Source organism: Nilaparvata lugens, chromosome 2 (genome assembly GCF_014356525.2).
Source record: "Nilaparvata lugens isolate BPH chromosome 2, ASM1435652v1, whole genome shotgun sequence".
Lineage (NCBI taxonomy): Eukaryota > Metazoa > Arthropoda > Insecta > Hemiptera > Delphacidae > Nilaparvata > Nilaparvata lugens.
The window spans coordinates 59,800,884-59,820,330 of record NC_052505.1 but is presented as its reverse complement, the minus strand read 5'-3'; the positions used below and the strand labels follow the sequence as shown (position 1 = coordinate 59,820,330).

The 19,447-nt window shown below is 33.3% G+C and overlaps 1 protein-coding gene across 5 annotated transcripts in view; it reads right to left on the bottom strand.

Annotated features, from left to right (window-relative positions):
* The window catches only part of LOC111044851 (homocysteine-responsive endoplasmic reticulum-resident ubiquitin-like domain member 2 protein), a 46,109-nt gene that overhangs the window by 4,434 nt on the left and 22,228 nt on the right, over positions 1–19,447 (bottom strand). For 2 of the 5 annotated variants that reach the window (XM_022330087.2, XM_022330086.2), the window contains 4 exons: positions 16,323–16,476; positions 9,571–9,868; positions 2,268–2,448; positions 370–488 (listed from right to left, as the gene is read on the bottom strand). In XM_022330087.2, coding sequence (XP_022185779.2) covers positions 370–488; positions 2,268–2,448; positions 9,571–9,868; positions 16,323–16,466 — 742 coding nt within the window. In that variant the 5' untranslated portion in view covers positions 16,467–16,476. Of the gene's footprint in view, positions 1–369; positions 489–2,267; positions 2,449–9,570; positions 9,869–14,763; positions 15,426–16,322; positions 16,477–19,447 lie in introns of those variants that run through there. The other 3 variants (XM_039422260.1, XM_022330088.2, XM_022330089.2) reach the window with 2 other exon arrangements.

Genomic DNA, 19,447 nt, shown 5'->3' with positions numbered 1-19,447 from the left:
TTTGTTAATTATATTCAACTACATTGTTCAAAAACGATCCGGACATTTTGCGGAGATAGAAAAGGATAGCGCTATCTGAATTGTCGAATGATAGTCAAGGATGGCAAAACCAATGATAATCAAATACTGCCATTATAACGTGGACCTCACTACAGTGTAGCCTACAATCCACCACAATGGGTTGGTGATGATATTATCCAGTAACGAAAATTTGACAACAATACTGCCCATTTAACCGACACAGAGCGTTTGACAAGAGTCCCATTACAGCTATGCACGAATAATAAAAAAATAAAATGAATAAATAAATGAATAGATAATTAATAGATAAATGAATAGTTAGAAACGAACGTTTTGCTAAATACTTACCGGCAGCTGGATTGGCGGCTGGCTGGTTGTCATCCCTGACTGGAGCGGGCTGTTGCTGAGGGGTGGGCGCTGTGTGAATCGGGTAGGCATTGTTCACTCCACCTTGTGTCGCCGCCAAGCTACAACAAAACCACACCAGTTATCAATAGCAGCTAGCAATTTTCATCAATTCATCCAATCCATGCATTTATTGGCTGCTGTCACAATCACTTTCCATATTCCAACTAATTGTCTAATGCAGTATGAACTGAATATACCGGGTGCGACAGCGAAACTTCCTTTTTCAAAGTGAACGCCATTCAGTCAGCTGATGTCGTAGTAGAGCAAATTTGGTCTCGTTAGAGAGGCCAAACCATAAAAATTACTTCCCGACATGTTCAGTCGCCATCATGCATTGGAACAATGAGAAGCGTGCGTTTGCCGTTGAGACTTATTTTTCGAGCGGATGTTCTGTGGTCACAACCCAGCGCGCGTTTCGAAATTGCTTCAATTCAGCCCCTTTGGTTACTGTCTCGGACAGGAAATCAATTGCTACGTGAGTCACTACGTTCAGACAAACTGCAAGTGCGACAAGACAAGTCCCTCGGCCTATTAGATCACCTGAGAACATTGAGGCAGTGAGAGTTTCAATGTTGCAATCATCATAGCGTTCTGTACACAAACATGCGTCTGCTCTTTCCGATCGTTCTGTAGGAAGAATTCTTCATGATGATCTTCATTTCCATTTATACAAGATGTCAATTGTGCAGGAACTTTCTGAACGTGACTTCAATATTGAGGGAACACTTTCCAGGACGCCTCATCTCAATTAGAAGCGATCAGCATTTGGAGTGGAGTGGCCAGCCCGATCTCCTGATTCGAACCCTTGTGATTTATTCTATGGTTTTTTTGAAATCCCTTGTTTATGTGAACCGTTCAAGGACCCTACAAGATTTGAAGACTAATATCAGGGGAGAAATTGCTAACATAACGCCTGCAATGCTGGCAGGAGTCATGACAAACGCCAGAAATCAGTCTACTCAGTGTATGGACAATAATTAGGGACGTTACCTACCTGATTTGATATTCAAAACTGATTGAAACAAAACCTTATTTGTGTCCACATTACAAAAAAAAAAAAAAAATACAAACTTTCTGATCCATAAGAAGAGTTTTATTTACTTTTAAAAAAAGGAAGTTAGAAGTCTTTGGGTCCATGAGAGTGGCCACCAACACCAATGCATATATTTGCATACTATTGTATTTTCAGCACTCTCGAAAATAGAAGCGATGGCCGTTTTCTCACTTACCGATTGTCGGTCTACATTATTTATTGGCCGATACTCAAAATTTTTCTCTGATTGGCTAATTCTCACCAACAGCTGATTCTCAGCCAATCAGAGGACAATTAGTATTCCAATCAGAGGAATTATGAGTGTCGGCCGACAATCAGCAAGTATTAAAACAGTCATTGTTTCTAACAAAACCAACTTAAAACTACATTTATTGCGAAATGTAGGCAACTTTGAATAGGCAGTATTTTTTATGACAGAATTCACTACTATGAGAGAATGAACAAAGAATATTCAAGATAGAAAATAGAATATAAAAAAATGGTATTTAAAAATCTTAACCAGTAATTTTTTTATGATGATGCCCATGCGTTTAATAAGAAGGAAAAGTGAATGGAACAGATGAAAGGATCTTCAGCTTTGGGTTCTGAACCAACAAGAAGCGATTTTTCAACTCATAAATAAGCAAAGTTTGCTCTTCGAGTCGTTACCCGTCCAACCGGAGTTTGAGGCACATGAATTTCAACTTGTCTGAGCGGTAGCTTTCCTACGTGACCACAGAGCCAACTGCTTCCCAAGAATGACTATTTCATTCATTCATTTGAAATAAAAGAGATTGCAACTCACAACTGCATATAGTGCGACATGTACTGCGAGTATGCCTGCTGCATCCAGGCCATCTGGTGGGCGGCCATGGCGTAGTTGGCGGGGGTGGCATTGGGGGCGGGGACGGGGTACGAGGAGGCAGCTGTAGCCGCCGCCCACAGAGCGCGCGGGTCGCCGTCCTCACGTTGCTCCGAGCCGGCAACTGAAACATCAAAGCATTACTTCATTTCTACTAAATCGAGAACCTGGAATCAGTGACATCATTACTCGATATCGACAAAATATCACAGTTAAATTAGATACGAAATACATTTATACTGATTGGGAAAGTGCGATCATTGCTTTATATCAAATAAATATCACAGATAAGAGTGTAGCAGGGGTGATTTGGGGGCATATGCACATAATAGCGGCATGTGATGTGGATTGTCATTCAAGTGGTAATATTTAATAACAGTTTAGCGTTTAGATGAAGCTCATGCACAAAAGTTGTAAAAACGACACATAGGGCTATATGCAATTAAATACAGAGTGATCTTTTAGTCATGTTACCCAATTCTAAGTGGGTGGTAAATTACCACTGGTCGGCTAATATATTTTCTAATGGAGGAAAATTTTGTTTAGTCGCACGAAGTTGGTAGCTCTACTTAATCATAAACAGTGCGAGATGATTATCCTTGAGCTTTGTGAAATTTTGTGTGAATTCCGGTCGTCTCAAGAACAGAATCTCTTTTATCATGACTATTATGATGAATAATACAAAGCATAGAATAACCTTAATCGGTGAACATTTTAAGCATATCCTTTAATAATTTTTAGTAGGCCCCTAACGAAGAAAAGAGTAAAAAAACATTTTATATGTATTTTGTATGTAAACCTAAATTTTTTTATTGAAACTGAATTTTCGTTTTATTAATTACATTAAAAACTGGATAACAGGACTAAAAATTCAGCCTGCAGTTGAGGTATTTAATACAAGAATTCTGTTGAATAACTTATGATGATGATTTCTTGTAAGTAATCGAATTGGCCCTAAATTTGAAATAAATTATTTGATTGTACGAGAGGAGTTGTGTTATATCTCAATAATAAGAAGAAAACGACACTGATATTGTAAATACCACTATATTCATTTGTTTAAAAACACTTTAAATTTCAGTAAATGTTGTAATGTCAAGTGTTTTCTGGAATGTAAAGTGTTTTAAACAAATATATCTTCTTCTCTACTAATAAAATTCTTATCTCACTGACTCACTCACTCACTCACTGATCACGATTTCTGGAAAACTACTGGATGGATTGCAACAAAACTTGGAATATAGATTCCTTATACGACCTAGGTGCTAACAACTAAGAAATATTTTGGCAATATCTCAACTCTAAAGCTGGGTTTACACCAAATTTAGTAACAAAATGTTAATAACATAATCCTTATAGATTCTATGAGATTGAGCGGAGCTTGACAAACACATGTGTTCATCATGTGTATGATAAGTTATGCTCAATCTCATAGAATCTATAAGAATGATGTTATTAACATTTTGTTAATAGCTTTGGTGTAGACCCAGCTTGAGGGTGGTTTTTAAGGATTTAAAGTTCGTCTTTTAGCATGTATATTCTTCTTCTCCTAATCTTTTAATTATAATTGAAATTTCCATATCATATGTTACTATAGAACTATAATCTAGAGAGATTACCTCTTCGAAACAGTTGTTAACTGGCAACTAAATTATTAGTTTTGTCAGGTTGGCATTAAGTTGAGATGACTTCATTAGGTTGGCACCAAGTTGAAGAACTAATTAAAATGCATTTATAGAGAACAAATTGATTGGGCACTGCTGCTTCAATCAGAGCTATTCCTGGGAGTGTAGATGATTTTTATTTTTCATAAAACAAACTTTTATGTCGGGAAATGCTTCTATCAATTGATCCTATTCTATCAAGACTAATTTTGTTTGTATATCCGACAGATCGCGAAAACTACTTAAACAATTTCGATGAAATTTTAATAATTCGGTATGATATATGGAGGGTATTTTTAAAACTTCAGAAGTGTCCGTTGTGGGATCTGTTTGCATAGAATGAAGAAATACGGCTAAAATTCAACTTGTGCGAAAGAAAGGGGTTATTTATTTAAACGGTCAAATAGCTGTTGTTGCTTTTCCCAATGCAAAAATATCTTCCATAGAAGTAAGGCGCTTTTCCCATGAATCAATTATTCTCAAGCATTGATTGTTTTACCAAAGAAAATAGATGAAGGTAGCTTTCGATAAACATATTGGAGAATATGCATAACAAATCGTTGGCTGTCAGTATTCCTCATTAATAGCATCAATGCTCCCCATTAAAACAATTCTGACAAATTGATGTGAATCTTACTATAATTGGTTACTTTAGATCAGATGAAGATAATAATGTTGATGATTGCTACTGTTTCAATTTCAATCATGTTTGACATTTTTGCTTTTGATGCCAGCTGTTATTATTATGTGAAATAAGCTCTCCTTGAATGAAATCATAAACATTGAAGTCAATTATACTAAGAAAGCAATTTCTCTTTGAATATGTGTGTTTGTGGATATGTATTTATGTCGGACGGATCTCGAAAACGGCTCTAACGATTTTGATTAAATCAAGAATATAGTGGATTTGCGACAAAAAACATTATTTTGGAACAGGTCTCAACTCTGGGAAAATTTGCTGGAGTTCCTTGAGAAGGATTATTGGTCCCTCAAGTAGCAGCTGATCAGAAAAAAGTTTTCCATAGTCTGTTGAAAACGTAAGAAAGTGTGAACAAATGAAAAAGATTATAATAGATGTAGTTGAGTTACCAATTTTGGCGACCTTATTTTAAAACAATGCAGTATTCATGGAACATCTGGAAGAATAGATTCAGAAAGTGACTGGATAATAGTAAAAGAAATTAAAAATCGGTCTCTCCAAACATATGGTAGTTGAATGTGATGTTCATTGTGAGGTGATAAAAATGCGATTAATTTCTTCAGCTTCTATTGTATTGGTTCCTATGTTGCTCTATGTTTGTACGCAGCCATGGCCTTGAGAGATCCAGTTGCACCGTTTGTTAATTCATAATCCGGACTAAATACCACGAGAACCAATCTGAGAAGCCTTCTATTAAAAAAAAAAACCCTGCTCTGATTAATTCTCATGAAATTTAATCCTGATTGAACAAGCTTTTGTGCTACTACTGGGCCTGATATTTTCATGTTTCAAAATCAGCTAAAAATTAAATCGAAAAAAAACATAATATTTCATCAGCTGCTCCTATTTACTTCCGAGATGTCATTGCATGGCACAAGACAAACCTATTGATATTGATAGAACACAAGTAAATAATAAAGTTGTCAATTTAGATAGGAATTAAATTAAGTTACATGTTAGTTTACATTCAAATTTTCATCCCTAAGCTTTCGGTTTTAAGCTAAGATCAAAGAAAGAAATTACATAATGGTAGTCAATAATCATAGTGATTGAATACACTCTAGTCAGATTTATGCAAATTCACATTAAAATGATCCCAATTTAATATTTATTATAGTAAAGTTTAGGACATAGAAAATAAGCCACAATTATGTTATACTAACTATTGTGCCGAGCACTCCTTTTAATTCAGGCCTTTTCCCAAGTTATAATAGTAAATTTAATACGCAATAGACTAGAGCCATTATTGTAAGTGAGTTAGCGAAATAAATTATTTTCTCTCTCTTTTATGAACGGCCATGACTTCGAGTTTCCCATGATAGATATTTAAAAATTGTGGCTCCGAGTCGTCGAGGAATGTAGATTATGGAATTATCTCTAAAACTTAGCCTTCTTGTCGCGACATAAAGTGCGATAAGTTGGAAAACAGCAAGCATTGAAGTTATAACAAACTACCGATTTTGCAGTTACTATTTGGTCCAAAGGCTCTAGAAGCCACGCGACGATTGGTCAAATTGATTCTCTTCGCCCAATAGGAGACCTGTTTCTAAATACAGTAGTGGGGGGATTCCCCAGTCGAGAGACCAGATTACGTTTCGGAGGACACTTTGCTAGGAGCACTACGAGAGTAAAGATGTAGTCACTATGTTTCCCCCTTTTTGGGCAAGTTTATAAGTTTATACAATTAGTTAATGTAGGAACTAGTTTTTTTTATTAAAGTTTAAATTTACTAGTAGTGCCATGTCCTGAAAGGTTTAATTGTGTTTCTTCATCATGTACGAATAATTGTTTCTTCAAATAACCGCTAAGGTACGTAAAATAAGGTTAAAATATAATTTAGGGAATTTAATTGATTGAAAATTCCATAAGAGTATTGAATTAATTAAGCCTGTTATTTTTCAAGTTAATAATATTGATTGAGAATAATCCTTTTGATTTTATTAGTGATGGAAGATAATTATAAATTTTTTTTCTAAAGAAGTATAGAAAGTTTTCAGTTACGTTACATTTGAGTTATTGTTTCTGGAAATATATTATTGTAGAGTATTGCTGAAAGTCAGGAAGATAGCCTTTAAATTGGAATGAAATTTCTAAGATTATGTTCATATTGAGTTTATGACATTTTATAATTTTATTTTTTTTCAGACTCTGTTTTCTTATGTCATTAAGGCTTTCGAATGATTTAGTAAATTTTTTATGATAGAAATCTTAATAGACGAAGAAGAAAGTTTTTCTTTTCCAGGAAATTAATGTTAATGAATGTTCAAATTTTATTACAATTTAAATTATTTTCTATGTGTCTACTAATTTTATTTAATTAAAGGTAAATCAAATCATAAACTCTGGAATGTTCATTTTTAATCAAGGTTCTGAGCAGTTTTGGGCGAATGCCCGTTATTTACACTTGGATTGCGTCCTAAAGTTCATAAATAATAAATAAAATAAATGTTGGCTAGCGCACAAGTTTCCAACAATACTAGCCGAGCTACTATATGAAAAATTATATTTGATTTCGCAAACCAAACGAAAAATATCATATAAGTTAGCATCATTTCAATCTGAATTATACCTTTTCTAAGAGTATTATATCAAGTTATATAAAAGTTAACATCATAATTAATGAAGTATTCATTTTCTAAAAGCATTATATTAATTTATTACGGGTGTTTTCATAAATGTTGCATTGTATATTAATGACACTCTGGCAAGTAAATTTGTTTTAAATCTGTTAAATTTTGAGAATGAAATCAGAACGTCAAGATAAAATCTAAATTAAATAATTGAATAAACTCCTGTTTTAGCTTTTGATGAATTGTAGGAAGAGTTAGAAATTAATGCTGTAATACATTTATTTACAGCGGTTCATGTGTGTCCCCAAACCAACTTCTTGTACTACCACCCCTTTGGTTCCGCAACTTTATGTAACACCGCTTCAAGACACCCGTTCAGACGACAGGTCTAGGGACGTAAGAGGACGTCGCCGTCAAGCCAAATTCAACCGGTAAAAGCTCACCGCCAAAAACAAGGTACTGTAACCCGACGATAAAGCAACGTACAGACCAACGAAAGTGCAGTGTAGTGAAACAAAGGTTCATTCGAGAATGTCAATCAAAAGTGGGGATTCAAAATTATTATGAAATGGGTTATATGGGTTACTATCGACGAAACTTGGGTTCAACGGGCTTTTCTTTCTTGAGTAATTCCATGTTGAAATTAACTTGTTATTTGATGACTGATATTGTTTGGTTTTGTGACGTATTGCTATCTAATCGGGGATAGTAATGCGCCCCGAATCAGATGAAGAATGTCAACAAAGTAACATGAAATTGTTGTTTCTGCTATTATGAATGAAAGAATCAGTGGATTGGCTGCTTTTACACTTTTGGATAAGTGAAACGAAAAGTAAGCGACAAGCTATGCCAAAAATTCCAGAATAAGCAAGAGATCCATGGATAGGCTACCAGAGTCATCAAATTCCGAATCAACTTAATTTGGAATTCAATGTTCAATTGGATCAAGCAAAAACAAAAATAGCATGATCACTGCTAATTTGATATCTGTCAACGGGAAATATTAATTACCAATGAATAAAGTCGAGGTCGACTCTTAAGCCCCGCCCAATATTCTACAAAATTCGCTGTAATTAGACTACTCTTCTACAGAGCACTTCCAACACATTAATTAATTATTCGCATGATTTGACTCAATTATTTTCATGCCAAGTTGTGGCATAATCTCAAAAACGATTATAACAATTTTGGTAGGATTTAGATTATAAATGTTTCACAAAAGTAATTTTATTTTTTAATTCCCGTAGCGAAGAACGGGTGCCCTGCTAGTAGTCTATGAAATCAGGACTACTTATTTTTATTTATAAAATAGAATTATAGTACCCTTTTTTGGGAATAATAAAATAATAGATTAAGAATACAATTTATTGTGTAATTATTGAACGAATTATTGTGTACTTTTCATAAGAGGGTACCATTCTTCTATTTTATAAATATATAGTGATATTGAATATTGACAATAACTGTATAGTTTTCTTGAAATTAATGAATCCTTGAAGGTATTCAAGTGATGAACGAGCCTAAGCTTACAGCCCAAAGCACCACTTGCTTTGTTCAAATTTGTCACCGTCTTATTCAATACTTTATGTAGTACTTCAACTTCGCCCACATCACTTTTAATGTTGTAGAGTGCAAATAAAAAGACATTAATCTTCTATCTAGTACCATTCAAGTCCAAGTAAGACACTGAAACCTGATATTTATCTCAACTTATTTTACATTTTTCACCCAATAAGACGTTTTTCAAAATTCAAGTAAACCCTACACAGTGCACATAAAGGGCCGTAAAAATTGGTATTTGCAACCTTAGTATGGCTTACAAACCGTATTCAATTTAGAGCAATATAACGTTTAAAAAATTCATTAGAACTTAGGTGAATCATTTATTCAAATGGTGGCAAAAAGATACAAGTGAGCAACTAGATTCATACTGTATCATATAGAGAATGAATCATTGTCACCAATGAAATACAAGTTTCATCTTCACATTTTGCTATTCAACTCGCATTTTTAAAAAATGTCTTTAACACCCCTTTGGTTCAGAGCACCTCATATAAATTATCAAAAATATATTTTTTAAGAGCAATTCTTGACAAGGTTTCTGCTAACCTGCTGTGAGATTGAAAGGTTTTAGTGAGCAACATCACAAGGGATGGACACTTCAAATCAAATATATTCTTAAAAATTAGATGCAAAAATTATTTCCTATCAAAACTTTTTCTTATCAATTTCTTTGTCATGAAATACATTGAGTTAAAATCAAGACTAAAAGATTCCCCTACATTAAAAGAAAAATGCAAGTTTTCGGTTACCTGTATTACTTTGAGCCATATTCTGCCTACTGCTGGTGGTTGTGCTGGAGTTAATGCTACTGTTACTGATACTGGTACTGATTGAGGAGGTGGAGGGGGTGCCGGCGGGCGAAGGAGACGCAGAGGAGAACGAAGAAGTGGAAGTGGAAGCCGAAACCCGATGGAAGTCGCGCGGCGGCGAGCAGACTAAGTGCACTGTGTGGTTTTCCTGTCCCTCGTACATGCGCAGAACATCCTTTAGCTGAACTGAATCCACCAATAACCGGCCAGAGTAGATCAGTTTTTGGTCTTCTAATTTCTAAAAAGAGAAAAGTCACTCCTTATTATTGCACAAGTCTGGGCGCAAAAAAAGAAAAAGTAGTCACTTAATATACAAGTCTGGGGTGCAAAACTGTTTAAAATGCTCATCCTATACTACTAAACGAGCAATTTCTGTTTATATGTTTGTATTTCACCGGATCTCGAAAACGGCTCTAACGATTCTCACGAAATTCAGAACATAGTAGGTTTATAATATATAAATTCGATTGCACTAGGTCTCATCCCTCGGAAAACTTGCTGACGGACATTAAAAGGATAATTATTATTATTATTATTCATCCTTGGAAAAACAGATGATAATAATTATTTCGTCGTCTGTTGATGGAAGTGAGTGAGCGAGTTCATGTGTGTGGGAATGAGTCAAAATTATGACTCAGCTGTTGAACTTTTGTAATCATTCAATCAGGCACTTAGTGCCGGTTGCAAAAAAGGCGGCTTATTTTTAATCCTGATTAATTCCACAGTGGAACCATCTTTTTGAAATGGTCTTCTCCGATTTGGTTCACGTTAAATTGATCAGGATTAAAACTTGACCGGCTTTTGTGCAACCGGGCCTTTGTGAGGGAAATTTTTGCATTCCTCTGGGAATTAATCTCAATTCACTGTGATTGGATAGAACATTTCTGTATAAACTATAAATATTATTATAATTTCTTCTTTCGTAATAATGTTTTTATGCTTTTGTACTCCAGAGCGAAGTTCGGTCCCCGATATTATACTTAGATATCTCTCTATTACCAATTCTCTTCTAGTAGCTAGGTCGTAGTTAAGTTTCCTGCCTTGATCTTCCCTTTCCTGCACATCTGTACTTCATTAAGAAGTACATAGAATCAATAAAAGAAGAATAAAAGATCTCAGCCAATCAGAGGATAATTCTGAGTGTCGGTCGATAAATCTCGGCCGACAATCGGTTAACGTGGAAACTGCCATTGCAGTCTGTTTCCATGAGAATTCAATAAATCCACTACCAAGCCATGAAACTCTAAGGTAGTGAAACTAATTATTTTCAATGCTTCTGTGAACAGAATCTGCATGGTCGTTGTATTATTTTTCATTGGCCACATGAGCGTTTTGCTTGTGCGTGGGTAATGGAAAGTGCGTTGGTGAATTGATGAAATGATAAAAAATCCATGCAATCGGCGGAATTTGAACCCACAAACCAGGCGGTGCTAGGAGACCGAAGTTTGTAACGTTCCTTATCCGGCCCGGCCTTTTTTAGAAGTGAGTGTTCAGATGCATGAATAACTTGAAGCCAGCCACTTGCCTTGCAATTAGCCTCGTCAGCAACACAATAGCAGTGATGAGGCGCTAACTAAGTCTGGCCACTAATCAAAATTTATTCACTCGGAATTCATACAAAATATTAACAAAAGTATAACACAAGTTACAAGTGAACAAGACTACTCACAAAAAGTACAGTATGTTACTGGACTTTGTCCGCGAATAAGAGTCAGATACAAAGTGTTATAATAAGATTATTTATTTTATAAATTGATATAGTTGAAGATTTAGTAGGTCTAGGAAAAGGAGTTGGGAAGAAGAAAGATTTAGAATTTAAGTATGATGTAATGAAGATGATTGAGTGCAAGCTCGCACATACATACAAAACAAGGATTTTTAGTATCATTTGCATTATCCATTATGAATTACACCCATTTGTAGAAAAAGAGCGATAATACCTATCAATCTACAGATAAATAATAATAATAAAAATATCAATCAATTCCATAGTGTAGTATAATTCAACAGAAAGACAGTTATTAGTGACATCATCGAGACAAAAACGTATCACACAGAATAAATTGATGGACTATGTAGTAGTCAATACAAGGTTGACTTGATTTGTGGATATATATTGAAACTTATTAACTTGAAACGTTAAAGAAGCCTTCCACCTCGACTGGCGAATGAAGCCATAGCCAAAGCTTAGTTTTATTTATTAAGTGTTTATGGGTATTTATTCTTCTCAAATCAGGTGGTAGTAAGTTATAAAATTTCGGAGCAAGAAAAAGAAAACACCTCTGGAACGTGGTACAGTTCGATTTTGGAAGCCTAACAATCATTTGAGTAGTTTGAAGTGTTACAACAGAAATTTCATCATCATTGTTATATACTGAAACAGATCTGTTACCACTTAATTGATAAAATAAAGACTGAACCTTCAGCACATAAGTGTGTCTCAGTGGTAGAATATTCAGTGCTTTGAAAATTGGAAATGTATGAGACCTCCTATTAACTCCCTGTATAATCCTTATTACATACTTCTGTAGCACTACAAGCCTTTTATAATGAGAAAAAAAGTGGATGCCTAACAGGAAATTCCGTATACAAGCTTGGAATGAAAAAATGCATAGTACATAATCCGTAGAAAATGTTTAGGGAAAAACTGCTTCAAGTGATAAAATCGTCTTATCAAGAACATGGAATACATCTTTATTTTCTTTATGTGGGTGTCCCAAGTTAATTTATAATCAAGAATCAAACCTGAGTATTTTATTGTATCAGATTGATTTATCTCATCACAGCTACATGACACACTATTACAACCAACTGATATTTTAGAGAAACTGGAAAACTGAAAGGAGCTGATAAGGAGAAATTTATATATTTAGTTTTAGATGCATTTAGTGCTAATTTATTATATTGGAACCAACAACACAAGTCATTAAGATCCAGCTGCATCATTTCTTGCAATTTTATCTCACTGTCAGAAGAATATGCTAACGCAGTATCATCTGCAAAATAAGTCAATGAGCCTTGAAAGTTATGGGAAAAGAGATCATTTAAGTAAATCAAGAAAAGGATCGGACCCAACACCGATCCCTGAGGTACACCACAGGTTATCAAAGCCAATTCACTACTAAATTCACCAATGGACACATATTGTCTACGATTATACAGGTATGACTCGATCCATCTAAAGGCCACCCCCCGGATACCAGATTCATGCAATTTGCGTAAAAGAATGCAATGATCTACCGTATCAAAGGCTTTTTTTATGTCCAAGAATAGACCTGAAGTTCTACTCTTATACGGTTTGTTAATCCCATTATAGATTCCAGACATGAAATTTTGTAAAGCATGCTCAGTGTTCAGACCCTCCTGAAACCCATATTGTTGCTTATTGAAAAATTTGAATTGCTTGTAAAAACCGATTAATCGCTTCTTGAATAGTTTTTCAAGTAATTTAGAAAATATAGAGAGCAAATAAATTGGTCTGTAATTAGAAATGTCGGTATGTGATCCAGATTTGAAAATAGGAATCACCTTGGCAATTTTTAGATCGACAGGAAATCTACCCTCCAAGAAAGAAGTGTTGAAGTTATCACATAGAATCGGAACTATTGAAGTAGATATAGCCTTGAGAAGTTCAGAACAAATTGAGTCAGGACCTGGAGACTTGCCCTTTTTTGATGAATTTATTTTACACAACAGTTCGTCAGGAGTGACCGGCCTTAAAAACAAAGAATTACACGAACGATAAGTTTTGAATTTGGGTTCATACGATTTTTTTGTAGCATCATCTAAATCAGCTATAGATGACACAATTTGTCCAGAAATTCTTATGAAATAATCGTTGAATTTATCTGCCAGAACCTGTTCATCCAAAATCACAGAGTCATCAATATTCAAAGATATTGGCTTTTTCTTAGAGGATAACTGACCTCAATAACTATTAATAATCTCCCACTGTCGCTTGGGAGGGTAGGCTTTCAAATTAGAAGAATATTTCACCTTCTGCTCCTTAATTAATTTGACTATTTTATTTTTATAAGTTATAAAATCATTTTCAAGTTGAACATTATGAGGGTTTTTAGAAAGTTTTTTATAGAGTTTGTCTCGATTCTTTATTTCCGAGCACAAACTTTTTATCATCCATGGCTTTAGAAATTTATAATGCTTTTTCGATTGCAATTGTTGTGAAAATTGAGAAGTAGCATCGTCTATATAAAAATTAAGCACATTCATGAAAGCAGAAAATTTTACATCAACATTATCATAGGCGAGAACACGCCTCCAGTCATGCTTTAATAGTAAACTATTTAGTTTCTTATAATCTACTTTTTTCCTAATTTGTGGAACCATATCATTATCATTTGTGTTTTTAATAAGGGACAATGAAGCTGATACAGCTCTGTGATCAGTGATATGTGATTCAATTACCTAACGGTAGGACATGCATGATAAACATGTGTGTACATGCATGTTCATCAGCGAGATGCTTCTAGCATAAAAAAACAACCAATAAAAATAAATAAACCACTGAAAAATTACAAATTAAAATGATAGAAAATCATTTAACCTCAGAGTACCGTAATGAAGAAAAAATAAACAACGAGAAATCAAAGATAAAAAAAGGTATCCTCAAAACATTTAATTCAAAACCTTTTGCTGTGATGACGCAAAAATGTATGACGACATGTGTATATACACATTTAATCATGCATGTTCTGTCGTTAGTGGCCAGCCCTAGGCAAACTTAAGTGAAAACAAATCATCTCAAAACTAATTTTTTTAATGAATAAAGAAAGCTCAAAGAGAAATATTATTTGTGAAATTTTGTGTTGAACAGATTACAGCAATCTAATAATTTCACTTGCACTCTTTATTCAACTTCAATTCGAATTTAGTCTATCAAACATTTTTTATTCAACAGATAAAATAATGATCACCCTTGAAAATCATTCTATGAACAAACAAGATAAACGACAAGTTGCTTGGACTTTTGAAAAGTTGAATTCGAATTTTAAAACAATCAGAATAACATTTTTGATTCACTACAGTTGATTTCTACCAATGGGAAAATAGTAAGTGAAGACGTATTTTCAAGTTTGAAACAAAAATGAGATAAGACCAGAAATAATTACTTACTCGTCCACAGTAGTTCACTTGGACAACTAAGCTAATCTCACTTGTAACGTACACGTAGCCAAAAGCACACCTGATTGCGAATCGTGTGAATAGAAGATTCCGATTATTATTAGACGACACAATACCTGACGTGTAATTGTTAAAAGACGATTCAACATAAACCAACACTTTGAACTACATCTACATCGCCCAATCGCAATAATCACATTCAACTTGAAACTATGATCACAATGTATAATGATGATTAGCTCCCAGCGTTTTATGCGGATGACGTATTCAATGAACTAAAATTGATTTAAAAAAAGAAAAAATGATCATCAAGTCATTATTTTCAATTACTGAAGAACATTATAGCAAGATTTGAGGAAAGAAATATGAAATGAGATTACTGATGGAAAGCATTACAAAAATACTGAGTTTCAAGAGTTCAGCATGACTGAATGTAAGAGACTTTTATTATTTAGTAATATGAAATGCAAAACTTTTCTAATAATTCAACTACATATGGATAATTTATTACTTTATAGTTTATTTGCTGTTTTGAACTACATAGCTGAAAATGAATATTTCATAATCAAGACAGAGTCTTGAGATTCAACTTTGCAGCTAACAGTATGAAGGGATAATTCCCATAAAACATTACTCAGCAAAGATAAAAGAGGACAATAGAGAGTGATTACAAACAGCTAGCCTAATATTTATTCATGCAGCTCTGTTATCAATTAGCTCAGCAGCTCAACACATCCTACCGAATGCTTTCAACACTCTAGGATCTTTCTAGATAATTTGAGTATGTTTTTATCGCTATCGATCCACTTGGTGGGACCGACATTCATATGTGGCAAATGATGATTTAAAAGTATAATCTCCGGAAGATGATATCTGCTGAATTGAAAAACTAGTTGAAAAGTTATGCAAGAAAATTCAGATATTGCTACATGTTTTCATTTTTTGTTTAAGATGATCATATGGCTACAGCCGAATGCATATGCATTCAGATTATTCAAAATTATAATTTTGTAAAACTAAACTCATGGATATTATTAATACGCATCTAAAGTCTAATAATTGACAAGAAAAATGTTACCCACTTGAATGATCAACAAGTTTAAAAATAGCAGGAGTGGGTAATAGATAATAGTATTATTGGATAGATTTAAAAACAGAAAATTGTTAAAACACTACATAACATTTTATCAAAGTCTAGTTCAAGAAATAATCGAGATAATCATTGTCGAAAGAAAAGTACAGTTTTTGGAATATAAGTAGATTGAATTATTGTCATTTGTATTTTTGAGAGCAACCAAATGGACAGGGAAAGCTTAATTATATATCATTATAATTAAAAATCATAATTCAAACAAATTTACAAATAATTTCCCAAATTATATCCCAAACTCGAATTTTTTTAATAAATCGTTCAGTTCAAAATTCTGAATTAAAAAAAATTAAATGAAATTAACAGTATAGTCAATTTTAATAACTCAATATTTTTATCTACTACAATTGGAGATTGAGGATAATGTTATGAAGATAGCAAAGCATTCTGATATACTCACAGGCTTACTGGGATACACTTCTGCCAGATGTCCTTTCAATTTCTTGATAGTCCAATTCAATTCACAATGCACGGTTTGGTCTTCTATTTGTTGGTTTGGAGCCTTTACAATTATTGTAACAGGCATTGCTGCAATTCCATCCATCCAGAAGCTTCTGAAAAAATTATTAAGTTGCTGTATATCATGGAAAAGAAATATTTCATTATTGTACTAACACTTCAAGATTAATAAGTGCCAAATTATTCATTATTGATGGATACCTAATAGTAAAAGTACACTATTTCATATTTTTTATTATTTAATAAAATTTATATGATGTCAAAATCGATAAATAAATATATAGAAATGATGACTGGGAACGATGTGTTCAAGGATTAATTATAATAATAATTAATTGTGTATTATGATTAATACAATCTTATTTTTCAAGGATGTCCTAAAGTTTCAATTTTAAGAAAAATTAAATTTTTACAAATGTTCTTTTTTCTACCAACAAACTTGAAAAGCATAATAAAGAATAATATACATCAATTTCTTATCAAGTTACCAACCTTATTGATTTTCCTAATAATAGAATGAATAATCTATAAGTTTTTGGGAATCTTAAAATTGTGTTTTACGAAATTGCTTTTCGAGGCAACGTGGCCAATCTTCGGCGTACATTGATACTAGATGAATAAAGCATCAAGTTCTCTGAAGATGGGGGGGGGGCCCAGTGCCTTGAAACCAGAGATGACAGAAATAATCAATTGCTTTACTTTATGCTTGAGACGCTTCCGGATTGACACACCAAGTAGTAGGATGAAAGGATAAAATATAGAATTGGGAAATTGCCGGAGAACTTTGTTTACTTTCTTTCATCTTACGATGCCAGCCTACAAGTGAAATATAATGGACAAAATAGAGAATCCAAACAATAAAAATACCATCATTTTCATGTTATTTTATTTACCTACATACACTTTTAACTATTCATTTCACCTATTCTTCCCATATTTCATAGGGAAATACATGTAGGCTATATATTTTGTTTTTATATTTTCAGTATAAATGTAATATACAGTATATTTTCAGGATAGTAATATATTCATAGCTCATAACCATAGTTTTGAGCGGGATGAATAATATTGATATTGAATAGATGAATAAATCACGACATAATTCAGATGATGCAGAATACAGATGATTGAAAAGTATCGCCTGTTAGCCTGTTCACGTGTTTGTTGCAATAAACCGGCTTATGACTGGTCTGAACGTGACTGATGGATATGGCTTCCAATGTGGCACACATGAATGACCTTTTTTCAATGAATGCAATTTTCACATACAATATAATCTACATAACAAACGTAAAACACCATCAAAAATTTGAGATGCCGGTATTGAAGCATCCTATCAGAAAGTTTTTTTTACAATCATAAATTTCAACAAAAATGATTTTATCTATGCCTATTACAGTGTTGGAATATTGAATGAATTGTTTATAAAGCGAGACCAAAAACATGTACAATGTGTTTGAACATGATATTGCTCTCATTTGATTATAATTAAATCTTTTCATAATGAAACTGAATTCAAATTTATATTATGTCAAACACTCTGAAAGCTTCTTCAACTGAGATATTGGCAATGACATTTAACATGATATTGCAATTATTTTATTACAATTACATCTGTTAATAGTTTAATTCCAATTTATATGCTAACAAACTCCCTGAAAACGTCTGCAACTATAAAAATTAACAGTAAGAATACCTACATTGTATAAAACTCTACTATACAAAATACTACTCGTTTATAACTCCATAGATCGGAATTAATTTCTATTACTTTCGGAAATTTTTCTGACACAGTTTTAATAGGCTACTAAAAACAAAACCATCTAATCATACTCTCCTTTTGAATAATATCAGGCCTGGTATCTAAAAAATGTGAAGTTATGAGTAAAATAGAGAGTGAAACTGAATCGCGAAGTTGCCTATATTATTCAAGGTGTATCTATTAAGTATTGTATCAAGAAATACACTATTGAGTATAAATTGGAGAAATTTTTATACTCTAAGTTGTCATTCTTGGTTGCTTTTCTGAGTTGTTATTTTTGGTACCGGTAACCACACCATAATTTTTGTGGTGATCCTATAAAATAAAAAATAGATAATTTATTTATATAAGTTCTTATAAAATAAAATGGAAGGGATGAGAGTATATACTATCACGAGAAATAAAAACTGAATACGTCAAGAAGAGAAGAAACAGAGACTGGAGAATAGACTTCTATAAACGGAAGTGAAGACAGATAATTTTTAGGAGTACTGGAAGCAGTGACAGAACTATTTTATTGGCAAGTGGTGCAACAATAAAAGTGAAAGAAGCGTAGACAAGCGGCCGTTCTTCATACTTTCACTTTCTATGCGTTTCTTTTATCTCTCGAATATGCCGAGGCGGAAGAGCAATACAATAACTACATTGATCAACAAATAATACTGTTCAACGAGATACTAAAGATTTCAAGAGAAGATAGGATACCTCTTGATCGGTTAGATTTGTTTATGGAGTATACTACAGGCTACTTTATTGAAGGATAAATTTCAGCATAACATTAATAACTGAAATCAATTGGAAAATAATGTGGAACGTGTTCCGAAAGAGTTGAAGAGATAGATAGATTTTGTTTTGAAAGATCTGTTTATGAATGATACGGTACAATAATTTATTATAGGGATAAGTTATTGATTAAATTCAAATTCATTTCCTACAGCGATTTGGGTCATGATAGTGAAAGATAGTTTAATACAACTATTCTCAAGATCAGTATAACAGGAAGGTTGGACTGTTTATGTGACAAAATCTCGGAATAAAAGATTTGTTTTTCTACCCTGAATATTGTATTTGTCTTTTCCAATGAAGTTTTGGTGAATATAGTTATAAATACCCTGAAACAGAATATCAAGAAACAATGATTGGAACAATACAATAATGAATTATTGAGATCATATCCAACATTTCAAGGGGTTCTCTACTGTCCCTGTATTTTATATTTGAGAAATAAATTTATAAGATTTATTCTATGGTTTAGAGTCAAGCTGAAGCTTACAAAATAATATTTAATAAAAGGACTGGACTTT